The sequence below is a fragment of the Bombina bombina genome, chromosome 3 (genome assembly GCF_027579735.1).
Source record: "Bombina bombina isolate aBomBom1 chromosome 3, aBomBom1.pri, whole genome shotgun sequence".
In the NCBI taxonomy this organism is placed as follows: Eukaryota; Metazoa; Chordata; class Amphibia; order Anura; family Bombinatoridae; genus Bombina; species Bombina bombina.
The window spans coordinates 68,337,395-68,349,452 of NC_069501.1; the positions used below are offsets into that span (position 1 = coordinate 68,337,395).

The 12,058-nt window shown below is 41.0% G+C and overlaps 1 protein-coding gene and 2 non-coding genes across 4 annotated transcripts in view; 2 read left to right on the forward strand and 1 right to left on the reverse strand.

Moving 5' to 3' along the window:
• MPZL1 (myelin protein zero like 1) overlaps positions 1–3,978 on the reverse strand; it is a 127,699-nt gene extending 123,721 nt beyond the window's left edge. For both annotated transcript variants that reach the window (XM_053705854.1, XM_053705853.1), the window contains exon 1: positions 3,869–3,978. In XM_053705854.1, coding sequence (XP_053561829.1) covers positions 3,869–3,926 — 58 coding nt within the window. In that variant the 5' untranslated portion in view covers positions 3,927–3,978. The remainder of the gene's footprint in view (positions 1–3,868) is intronic.
• Positions 3,979–4,265: 287 nt separating this feature from the next.
• TRNAP-AGG (transfer RNA proline (anticodon AGG)) lies at positions 4,266–4,337 on the forward strand. Its single transcript has one exon. It is a non-coding gene; the product is annotated as a tRNA-Pro (tRNA).
• A 476-nt stretch (positions 4,338–4,813) lies between these two features.
• On the forward strand, positions 4,814–4,885 carry TRNAP-AGG (transfer RNA proline (anticodon AGG)). The gene has a single exon. It is a non-coding gene; the product is annotated as a tRNA-Pro (tRNA).
• Positions 4,886–12,058: the final 7,173 nt, after the last annotated feature.

A 12,058-nucleotide genomic window follows, 5' to 3' on the forward strand; every position in this document is an offset into this window, starting at 1 on the left:
TGCGTTACACACCCACCGTTAACATGTGGCGCCCACAGCCCTAGCAAAAACATAAACAACCCCCATGTTTTGGGCTGTTTATGTTTTTGCTAGGGTTGTGGGCGCCACATGTGGTTAACGGTGGGTGTGTAACGCATAAGACATGCAGCTGTCATGGGATAATAATCTTGCTATAGTGCGGTCTGCTTACATATTGCCCGAGTTTAATCTATATTTGTGACTTATCCTTATGACTTTCTAACGTTGTTCTAAACAATAAACTAACTTTGATGTATATAAATCCTGAGAGTGCCCTCCCTTTCCTAGCTCTTATCTACAGTCCATTGAGGATTGCACCCAGGTGCTTCATTATTAGTTGAAGCTGGAGTGCTGAAACACGTGCTAATTATATATACATATACACACACATATATACATACATATATACATACATATATATATATACACATACACACGTAAATATATATATATATGCGCGTGTATATATATATATATATATATATTATATATATATATATATATATATATATATATATATATATATATATATACATATATATATATACATATATACATACACACACATACATACACACAAACACACACATATATATATATATATTTACGTGTGTGTGTGTATGTATATGTGTATACATACATACATACAGTATATGGAGTTGTATGTGTGTATATATTATATAATAGCTGGGAGCTAGCTGCACATATATGTATCTTGTCATTGGCTCACTAGATGCATTCATCCAGCTCCCCCAGAGGCAGAACTTTTCTTCACTTTCTGCAATGAGTTTTTTTTTTAATGAAAAATTTTCTGCAGGTCATTTTTAAATTTTTCAATTTTAAATTAGACAGTTACACTAAGGCACCAGTTCAATTGCAATGCGTTTATAATATAGTGCAGTAGTTGAAAATTTCATTGCAAATTAGCTGCATTCAAAAAAAAGAAAAATTTAAACTGTCTCTTGAATAAATAGGTTTCCTTTTCTCTTGGTCTAACAGAAATATAGTAATAAAAAAGATGCAATGCTCATACTAACGTCTTACATTCAGAATAAACAGCTTTGCAGACTAGGAAAGGCTAGGGTGCAGGTTTGATTTTTTTTTCCTCTGAGAGCAAGTCAACAAACAATGCGCTTCTGCTTTGCAGCGCTACTGCATATTTGACTGCTCACTTCAAACAGCACTTTGCTAAGGAAAACTTAGACAGTGCAGCCAGACCACAGCTCTGATTGAAGAGAACTGTCTAATGTGGAGCAGCACTACAAAGTTCAAGCGCTAACAGTGTCTGCATGTGTCCTGTTCTTTCTGCAGACATGCTGCATTTTCTGCGATGACATCTCAGATCACTGTATGTTCTGCCTTGGAGCTCCTAGTAGTCCAGTAGTGCATAAATGCTCCTTCAACAATGGATACTAAGAGAATGATAATACAAGTAAATTGGAAAATTGCTTAAAATTGTAAGCTCTATCTGAATCATGAAAGAAAAAAATGTGAGGTGTCATGTGTCATTAAGTAGTTTAAATATACATGCACATGAGTACCAACTCCTTACACATACTGATGCTTCCTTCTGAAGATTAATCCTTCTTAGCTATAAAATCTAATAATAGTCTAATTTGCAAACATTGAATATGCACTGGGTGTTATTTCCTAACCATTGTTTCACACAGCAGTGGTCAATTTGAGCTGAAAGACTTCATGCAACTATGGATGTTCATTAGATTGAAGGGCCATAGGTGAGCTCTGTATTACAGCACAAATAGTGTTATGTAGTTTACTGTACATGACACTGAGTATCACTTCCTCTTGCAGCTATTGTTCAAGCACAGTTACTACAAAAATATAAAAAGGATGTGTCATATACCATGAAAAACCACGATCAACCCACTAACTTTGGAACAGTGATATCGACTGGTCTTACTACTATAAGGATTGTTAAAGGAAGTAGCCAACGAATTAAATTACAAAAAACAAAACCCAATTTCATCCCAAACATGAACAGAAGTAAATATTATTTTCCTTATAGTATCTGTTATTTCCCTATGGAGGTCTGTAACTAACCTACTTAATCAACTGCTGGAGCTCGCAGCTTAGACAACAGGAAATGCACACGTCCTGCGATCAAATAGCCTTAGAGGTGAAGAGGAAATATTGTTGACAAGAAACAAAACCAGGAAAATTAAAAACAGGACAGACCTTTAGTCTGTAGATAACTTTACTTGTGTTATACATATATCATACACTAACAGGTCTAGCAGTGTCTCATTTACTGAGACCTGTATATAGACTGTAAGGTTGCATCATTAAAAGCCTTTTTTTAAATTATGTATAACAAATACCATTGTAGCCTTGCAAAATAGAGAATAAACAGTAGATAAATTCAGCCACAAAACCATTAGACTGCCAAGTGATGATTAATTTGTTCATATATAAGTATGAATATAGTTTCATGTGTGAGCATTATAAATATTCAACAGGTTAGTTTATCATCAGTAACTTCTGAACCTAGGTGAAGGGGAAAAAGTCCTAATAAAAAAAAAAACCTGCACCTTTCCCTAAGCATAAATATGGGTGCATGCCACAAATTAAAGGGATACTAAACCCAATATCCCTTTAAGTAAAACTGTATCAGCCAAAAATAAGCAATTACTGGGCACAGGAAACCAATTTGTAGTCACCATGGCAAACTTGCATTTTCAAACCCTGTATATATACACAGGGATACAGAAGTAGACCTTTATTTAATTATAATAAGCTTATCATTTTACATACAGAAATATTGAAATGCTGTGTGCAACTTTATTATAAACCTATATACATTCACATTCATATGCAGCAAACTGTCAGGCAGGTACAATATTCACAGTACAAACAGCAACACAAAGGCAGGAAATATTTACATTAAACTTGTGGTTCTTACACATTTTTGTTTAAGAGCTAAAAAAATCACTGATGTGTTTAGGGAATTTTTTTAATGTTTCTGCAACAGCGTTAAACAGTTAAAAATTCTCTTGAAAGGAGCAAATGCCAGACTGGGAGCTAGCAGCCAAATGTGCATAGCCACCAGTCACTAGATCCAAGTGGAGTATTAACGGTTCTGATCCTTCCTATGTATGCTTTTCAAAAAAGAATACTGAGCAAACTAAGTAAATTTGATAACAGAGATAAAATACTGGTAAAAAAAATAATTAAATATTCTGGGCCATGAAACAACAACTTTCCCCATATACTTCCATCTATTTTGCTTTGTTCCCTTGGTATCCTTTATTGAAGGTGCAGCAATGCACTACTGTGAGCTAGCTGAACACATCAGCAAGCCAATAAAAGAGGCGTATGTGTGCAACCACCAATAAGCAGCTAGTTTGCTGCTCCTCAGCCTACCTAGGTATGCTTTTCAAGAAAGGATACCAAGAGAACAAAGCAAATTCAATAATAGAAATAAATTGGAAAGTTGTTTAAAATGTATATGCTCGATTTGAATCACAATTTTTTTTTGTATGTCCCTTTAAAAGAATAATTTTGACTTAAAAGCAAGCACTAGGCCAGGGGCTCACATAATGTAAAACATATGGATGTATAGGGATTACTCCCCTTTTCTTACACGAGGCATTAGTGAATTACAGACTCTCAGTATCATTAGATGTCAGAGTCTAATAGACTAAACACTGGGCGAGGAGCTGACATTACACAGGGCACGTTGTATTCACCTCACAGCCCCGTACACATATAAAGCTCAGTAGCACAGTATACACAGGCCGCACTCCAGCAAGGCCAATGATTATGGCAATAATACGTCACCTGGCTCCCGGGAGCCCATACACACAGTACCGGCAACCACGATAGCACTCACCGGTACATAGCGCCGTCACCACCGCACACAGCACCACAGAACACCGAACCGCAGCCATCCTCACAGGGCCACAGCTATCCAGCCACTGCAAAGCCACGCCCCGCACGCCGATACGCCATCACATTAAACACGGGACCGCCCTAGGTCACGTCACGACATGGGATTGGACGAACCCACTGTCAGTCACACCTGCGGCGCATCGCACCTATTTTTGTAACCCATTGCCCGTCAAACATGGCTCGCAGCCAAGGGGTTAACCAATTTATATTACCGTCTTATAATGATCCGACCAATCCCAGTGACTAAACAAAATAACTAGCACTACTCGACAGCCAATGAAAGAACATAAAGGCTCAATAGGCGGTGATATGGTTTTGTTTAGCTTATGAATGCGACTGGCTCGTTGGTCTAGGGGTATGATTCTCGCTTAGGGTGCGAGAGGTCCCGGGTTCAAATCCCGGACGAGCCCTTTGTTTATTTCTTAATTCAACAAATGGAAACAGGTCGGTTTTTGTTTCCCTTTAGCATTTGTGCGTTGTATTTATAGACCGAGGCAAGAACATGATCATTAATCAGACCGGTTCTCTGCATCGAGGCTGTGCAGCACTTTATAAACAGCGGTCATTATAAAGACTGTACTATAAACCAGCACGTTGCATAGACCTGATGTATTCACCATGTAGGTTTTTAACTAACAACTTTACTGCGATAACCAACACACATAACAGTACAGCCACATACATGATGCATATTTAGCCACAGTAAAATGCAGCTAGCAGCGTTTAAAACCTTATTTCCCAGCCTAATAATAATAACGCAAATCATTTAACAGCTAATCCTAAGTGAAGATGTAAAGGATTTATCCAATCAAAACTACTTTATAGTTTGATTGATGCTTTCAAGCCATATGGTTAGAATGACGTTTGGTAATCACTGTACTCGGCTGGCTCGTTGGTCTAGGGGTATGATTCTCGCTTAGGGTGCGAGAGGTCCCGGGTTCAAATCCCGGACGAGCCCTTTGTATCTTTGTGATTCTTTTAATAATGTTTGTTGCTAGGGATGCCTAATTAGAACAATTAAAGCGACAGTCAACATTAAAATTGTTTTTGTTTAAAAAGATAGATAATGCCTTAACTATCCACCCCAGCTCTGCACAACCAACACTGTTTTATTAATATACTTTATAACATTGAAAACTCTAAATGCCTGCCTGTTTCTAAACCATTAACGACAGCCTCTTATCACATGCTTTTTTTATTAGTTTTTCACAACAGGAGAGTGCTAGTTCACATGAGCCATATAGATAACATTGTGATCAGGCCTGTGGCTTGAGGCAGACACAATTTGGCTAAAATGCAAGTCAATAGATAATAACTAAAGTCATGTGATCAGGGGACTGTCAGAAGATGCTTAGATACAAGTTAATCACGGAGGTAAAAAGTGTATTAATATAACTTGGTTATGCAAAACTGGGGAATAGGTAAGAAAGGGATTATGTATCTTTTAAAGCAATAAAACTGCCCCTTTAAATAATTATATATACAGTATTGTGGATTTGCAGCGAGGGCACTGTAACAAGCTGATTAAATTATTACCTTTCACCTAGATTACAAGTTGTGCGTTCGTGTATTGGGTGGTTTTTATTTTTTAGATTAGGGTTTGAGCGGCAAAAGAGCTACTGTAACTGCCCTTTTAAGGGCAATGCCCATCCAAATGCCCTTTTCAGGGCAATGGGGAGCTTAGGTTTTTTAGCTAGTATTTTATTTGGGGGGTTTGTTGTGTGGGTGGTGGGTTTTACTGTTAGGGGGGTTGTTTGTATTTTTTTTTACAGGTAAAAGAGCTGATTACTTTGGGGCAATGCCCAACAAAAGGCCCTTTTAAGGGATATTGGTAGTTTAGTTTAGGCTAGGTTTTTTTTATTAGATTAGATGTAATTAGTTTAAATTTCTGTAATTTGTTTATTATTTTCTGTAATTTAGTGTTTGTTTTTGTACTTTAGCTAATTTAATTTAATGTAGGTAATTGTATTTAATTTAGTTAATTTATTTAATTATAGTGTAGTGTTAGGTGTTAGTGTAACTTAGGTTAGGTTTTATTTTACAGGTAAATTTGTCTTTATTTTAGCTAGGTAGTTATTAAATAGTTAATAACTATTTAATAACTATTGTACCTTGTTAAAATAAATACAAACTTGCCTGTAAAATATAAATAAACCCTAAGGTAGCTACAATGTAACTATTAGTTATATTGTAGCTATCTTAGGGTTTATTTTACAGGTAAGTATTTAGTTTTAAATAGGAATAATTTAGTTAATGATAGTAATATTTATTTAGATTTATTTAAATTATATTTAAGTTAGGGGGTGTTAGGTTTAGGGTTAGACTTAGGTTTAGGGGTTAATAACTTTAATATAGTGGCGGCGACGTTGGGGGCGGCAGATTAGGGGTTAATAAATGTAGGTAGGTGGCAGCGATGTTAGGGCTGGCAGATTAGGGGTTAATATTATTTAACTAATGTTTGCGAGGCGGGAGTGCGGCGGTTCAGGGGTTAATATGTTTATTATAGTGGCGGCGACGTTGAGGGTGGCAGATTAGGGGTTAATAAGTGTAGGTAGGTGGCGGCGACATTGGGGCGGCAGATTAGGGGTTAATAAATATAATGTAGGTGTCGGCGATGTTGGGGGCAGCAGATTAGGGGTTCATAAGTATAACGTAGGTGGCGGCGGTGTCCGGAGCGGCAGATTAGGGGTTAATAATATAATATAGGTGTCAGCGATGTCGGGGGCGGCAGATTAGGGGTTAATAAGTGTAAGATTAGGGGTGTTTAGACTCGGGGTTCATGTTAGGGTGTTAGGTGTAGACATAAATTTTATTTCCCCATAGGAATCAATGGGGCTGCGTTAGTGAGTTTTACGCTGATTTTTGCAGGTGTTAGACTTTTTTTCAGCCGGCTCTCCCTGTTGATTCCTAAGGGGAAATCGTGCACGAGCACATTACACTAGCTCACCGCTGACATAAGCAGCGCTGGTATTGGAGTGTGGTAATGAGTAAAATTTTGCTCAACGCTCACTTCTTGTCTTTTAACGACGGGTTTCTGAAAACTCGTAATACCAGCGCTGTAGGTAAGTGAGCGGTGAGGGAAAACTGCTCGTTAGAACCGCACAGCCTCTAACGCAAAACTCGTAATCTAGGTGTATGTATTTAGTTTTAAATAGGAATTATTTAGTTAATAATTGTAACTTTAAGTTCGCTCTATTTTAATTATGTTAAAGTTTGGGGGTGTTAGGTTCAGGGTTAGGTTTAGGGTTACGGGTAGGGTTAGGGTTATGTTAGAGTTAGGGTTAGGTTTAGGGGTTAATATAGCTTAATTTAGGTTGTTGTGATGTGGGGGGCTGGCGGTTTAGGGGTTAATAGGTTTATTTAGTGGTAGTGATGTGGGAGGCCAGAGGTTTAGGGGTTAATAACTTTATTTAGTGGCCGCAATGTCTTGGAGTGGCGGAATAGGGGTGAATAGATTTATTATAGTGTGGACGATATTGGGGTGCAGGGGAATAGGGGTTAATAACTTTAGTATAGTGGCAGCAATATTGGGAGAGGCAGATTAGGGGTTAATAGCTATATTTAGGTGGCGGCGATATCGGGAGCGGCAGATTAAGGGTTAATAACATTATGTAGGTGCCGGCGATGTAGGTGTTTAGATGTGGGGTTTATGTTAGGGTGTTAGGTTTAAACGTTATTTTTCCCCCCCATAGACATCAATGGAGCTGCATTACGGAGCTTTTCTTTCTGCGATCGCATGTATTAGGCTTTTTTCTGACCCGCTCTCCCCATTGATGTCCATGGGGAAAGCATGCACAAGCACGTCAAAACAGCACTTGGATTGTGTGCGGTATGGAGCTCAATGCAGCCATATTGCACGCACAAGCCGGCTGTTTGGAAAACTTGTAATGGCTGCGCTATAGAGGGTTAAATAACGCAACTTTTGTTGCGTCCGTTAATTTCCCTATAGCACGCATAACTCGTAATCTAGGTGAATGTTAATTACAGGATAGGTTATAAGTTTGGTCTTGCAAATATATATTTATCATCTTTTACATAGTTATAGATTTTTTTATAACACTTTAGCAAGTAATTAGTTACAAAAGCGCTTTAGTTACAGTTTTAAAGGGATACGCGCCTCTTCACCACCTAAGCAGAACTCAGACTAATGATTAGTGGTTTCTGATTGGCTTACTGACTGTGTCCAGCTCTGAAGCAGGAGGATACGTGCATATACGGCTCATTATTGGCTTACTGACTGTGTCCAGCTCTGAAGCAGAAGGATACGTGCATATACGGCTCATTATTGGCTTACTGACTTTGTCCAGCTCATGAGCAGGAGGATACGTGCATATACGGCTCATTATTGGCTTACTGACTGTGTCCAGCTCATGAGCAGGAGGATACGTGCATATACGGCTCATTATTGGCTTACTGACTGTGTCCAGCTCTAGAGCAGGAGGATACGTGCATATAGGGCTCATTATTGGCTTACTGACTGTGTCCAGCTCTAGAGCAGGAGGATACGTGCATATACGGCTCATTATTGGCTACTGACTGTGTCCAGCTCATGAGCAGGAGGATACGTGCATATACGGCTCATTATTGGCTTACTGACTTTGTCCAGCTCATGAGCAGGAGGATACGTGCATATACGGCTCATTATTGGCTTACTGACTGTGTCCAGCTCATGAGCAGGAGGATACGTGCATATACGGCTCATTATTGGCTTACTGACTGTGTCCAGCTCTAGAGCAGGAGGATACGTGCATATAGGGCTCATTATTGGCTTACTGACTGTGTCCAGCTCTAGAGCAGGAGGATACGTGCATATACGGCTCATTATTGGCTACTGACTGTGTCCAGCTCATGAGCAGGAGGATACGTGCATATACGGCTCATTATTGGCTTACTGACTGTGTCCAGCTCATGAGCAGGAGGATACGTGCATATACGGCTCATTATTGGCTTACTGACTGTGTCCAGCTCATGAGCAGGAGGATATGTGCATATACGGCTCATTATTGGCTTACTGACTGTGTCCAGCTCATGAGCAGGAGGATACGTGCATATAAGGCTCATTATTGGCTTACTGACTGTGTCCAGCTCTAGAGCAGTAGGATACGTGCATATACGGCTCATTATTGGCTTACTGACTGTGTCCAGCTCTGAAGCAGTAGGATACGTGCATATACGGCTCATTATTGGCTTACTGACTGTGTCCAGCTCATGAGCAGTAGGATACGTGCATATACGGCTCATTATTGGCTTACTGACTGTGTCCAGCTCATGAGCAGGAGGATACGTGCATATACGGCTCATTATTGGCTTACTGACTGTGTCCAGCTCATGAGCAGTAGGATACGTGCATATACGGCTCATTATTGGCTTACTGACTGTGTCTAGCTCTGGAGCAGGAGGATACGTGCATATACGGCTCATTATTGGCTTACTGACTGTGTCCAGCTCTGAAGCAGTAGGATACGTGCATATACGGCTCATTATTGGCTTACTGAGTGTGTCCAGCTCATTAGCAGGAGGATACGTGCATATAAGGCTCATTATTGGATTACTGACTGTGTCGAGCTCTGGAGCAGGAGGATACGTGCATATACGGCTCATTATTGGCTTACTGACTGTGTCCAGCTCTAGAGCAGGAGGATACGTGCATATACGGCTCATTATTGGCTTACTGACTGTGTCCAGCTCTAGAGCAGGAGGATACGTGCATATACGGCTCATTATTGGCTTACTGACTGTGTCCAGCTCTGAAGCAGGAGGATACGTGCATATACGGCTCATTATTGGCTTACTGACTGTGTCTAGCTCTGGAGCAGGAGGATACGTGCATATACGGCTCATTATTGGCTTACTGACTGTGTCCAACTCTGAAGCAGGAGGATACGTGCATATACGGCTCATTATTGGCTTACTGACTGTGTCCAGCTCTAGAGCAGGAGGATACGTGCATATACGGCTCATTATTGGCTTACTGACTGTGTCCAGCTCATGAGCAGGAGGATACGTGCATATAAGGCTCATTATTGGCTTACTGACTGTGTCTAGCTCTGGAGCAGGAGAATACGTGCATATACGGCTCATTATTGGCTTACTGACTGTGTCCAGCTCTAGAGCAGGAGGATACGTGCATATACAGCTCATTATTGGCTTACTGACTGTGTCCAGCTCATGAACAGGAGGATACGTGCATATACGGCTCATTATTGGCTTACTGACTGTGTCCAGCTCATGAGCAGGAGGATACGTGCATATACGGCTCATTATTGGCTTACTGACTGTGTCCAGCTCATGAGCAGGAGGATACGTGCATATACGGCTCATTATTGGCTTACTGACTGTGTCTAGCTCTGGAGCAGGAGGATACGTGCATATACGGCTCATTATTGGCTTACTGACTGTGTCCAGCTCTAGAGCAGGAGGATACGTGCATATACGGCTCATTATTGGCTTACTGACTGTGTCCAGCTCATGAGCAGGAGGATACGTGCATATACGGCTCATTATTGGCTTACTGACTGTGTCCAGCTCATGAGCAGGAGGATACGTACATATACGGCTCATTATTGGCTTACTGACTGTGTCCAGCTCTGAAGCAGGAGGACACGTGCATATACTGCTCATTATTGGCTTACTGACTGTGTCCAGCTCTGAAGCAGGAGGATACATGCATATATACGGCTCATTATTGGCTTACTGACTGTGTCCAGCTCTAGAGCAGGAGGATACGTGCATATACGGCTCATTATTGGCTTACTGACTGTGTCTAGCTCTGGAGCAGGAGGATACGTGCATATACAACTCATTATTGGCTTACTGACTGTGTCCAGCTCTGAAGCAGGAGGATACGTGCATATACGGCTCATTATTGGCTTACTGACTGTGTTCAGCTCTAGAGCAGGAGGATACGTGCATATACGGCTCATTATTGGCTTACTGACTGTGTCTAGCTCTGGAGCAGGATGATACGTGCATATACGGCTCATTATTGGCTTACTGACTGTGTCCAGCTCATGAGCAGGAGGATACATGCATATACTGCTCATTATTGGCTTACTGACTGTGTCCAGCTCATGAGCAGGAGGATACGTGCATATACGGCTCATTATTGGCTTACTGATTGTGTCTAGCTCTGGAGCAGGAGGATACGTGCATATACGGCTCATTATTGGCTTACTGACTGTGTCCAGCTCATGTGCAGGAGGATACGTGCATATACGGCTCATTATTGGCTTACTGACTGTGTCCAGCTCATGAGCAGGAGGATACGTGCATATACGGCTCATTATTGGCTTACTGACTGTGTCCAGCTCATGAGCAGGAGGATACGTACATATACGGCTCATTATTGGCTTACTGACTGTGTCCAGCTCTGAAGCAGGAGGATACGTGGATATACGGCTCATTATTGGCTTACTGACTGTGTCCAGCTCTAGAGCAGTAGGATACGTGCATATACGGCTCATTATTGGCTTCCTGACTGTGTCCAGCTCTGAAGCAGGAGGATACATGCATATACGGCTCATTATTGGCTTACTGACTGTGTCCAGCTCTAGAGCAGTAGGATACGTGCATATACGGCTCATTATTGGCTTACTGACTGTGTCCAGCTCATGAGCAGGAGGATACGTGCATATACGGCTCATTATTGGCTTACTGACTGTGTCCAGCTCTGAAGAAGGAGGATACGTGCATATACGGCTCATTATTGGCTTACTGACTGTGTCCAGCTCTGAAGCAGGAGGATACATGCATATACGGCTCATTATTGGCTTACTGACTGTGTCTAGCTCTGGAGCAGGAGGATACGTGCATATACGGCTCATTATTGGCTTACTGACTGTGTCCAGCTCTGAAGCAGTAGGATACGTGCATATACGGCTCATTATTGGCTTACTGACTGTGTCCAGCTCATTAGCAGGAGGATACGTGCATATAAGGCTCATTATTGGCTTACTGACTGTGTCTAGCTCTGGAGCAGGAGGATACGTGCATATACGGCTCATTATTGGCTTACTGACTGTGTCCAGCTCTAGAGCAGGAGGATACGTGCATATACGGCTCATTATTGGCTTCCTGACTGTGTCCAGCTCTGAAGCAGGAGGATACATGCATATACGGCTCATTATTGGCT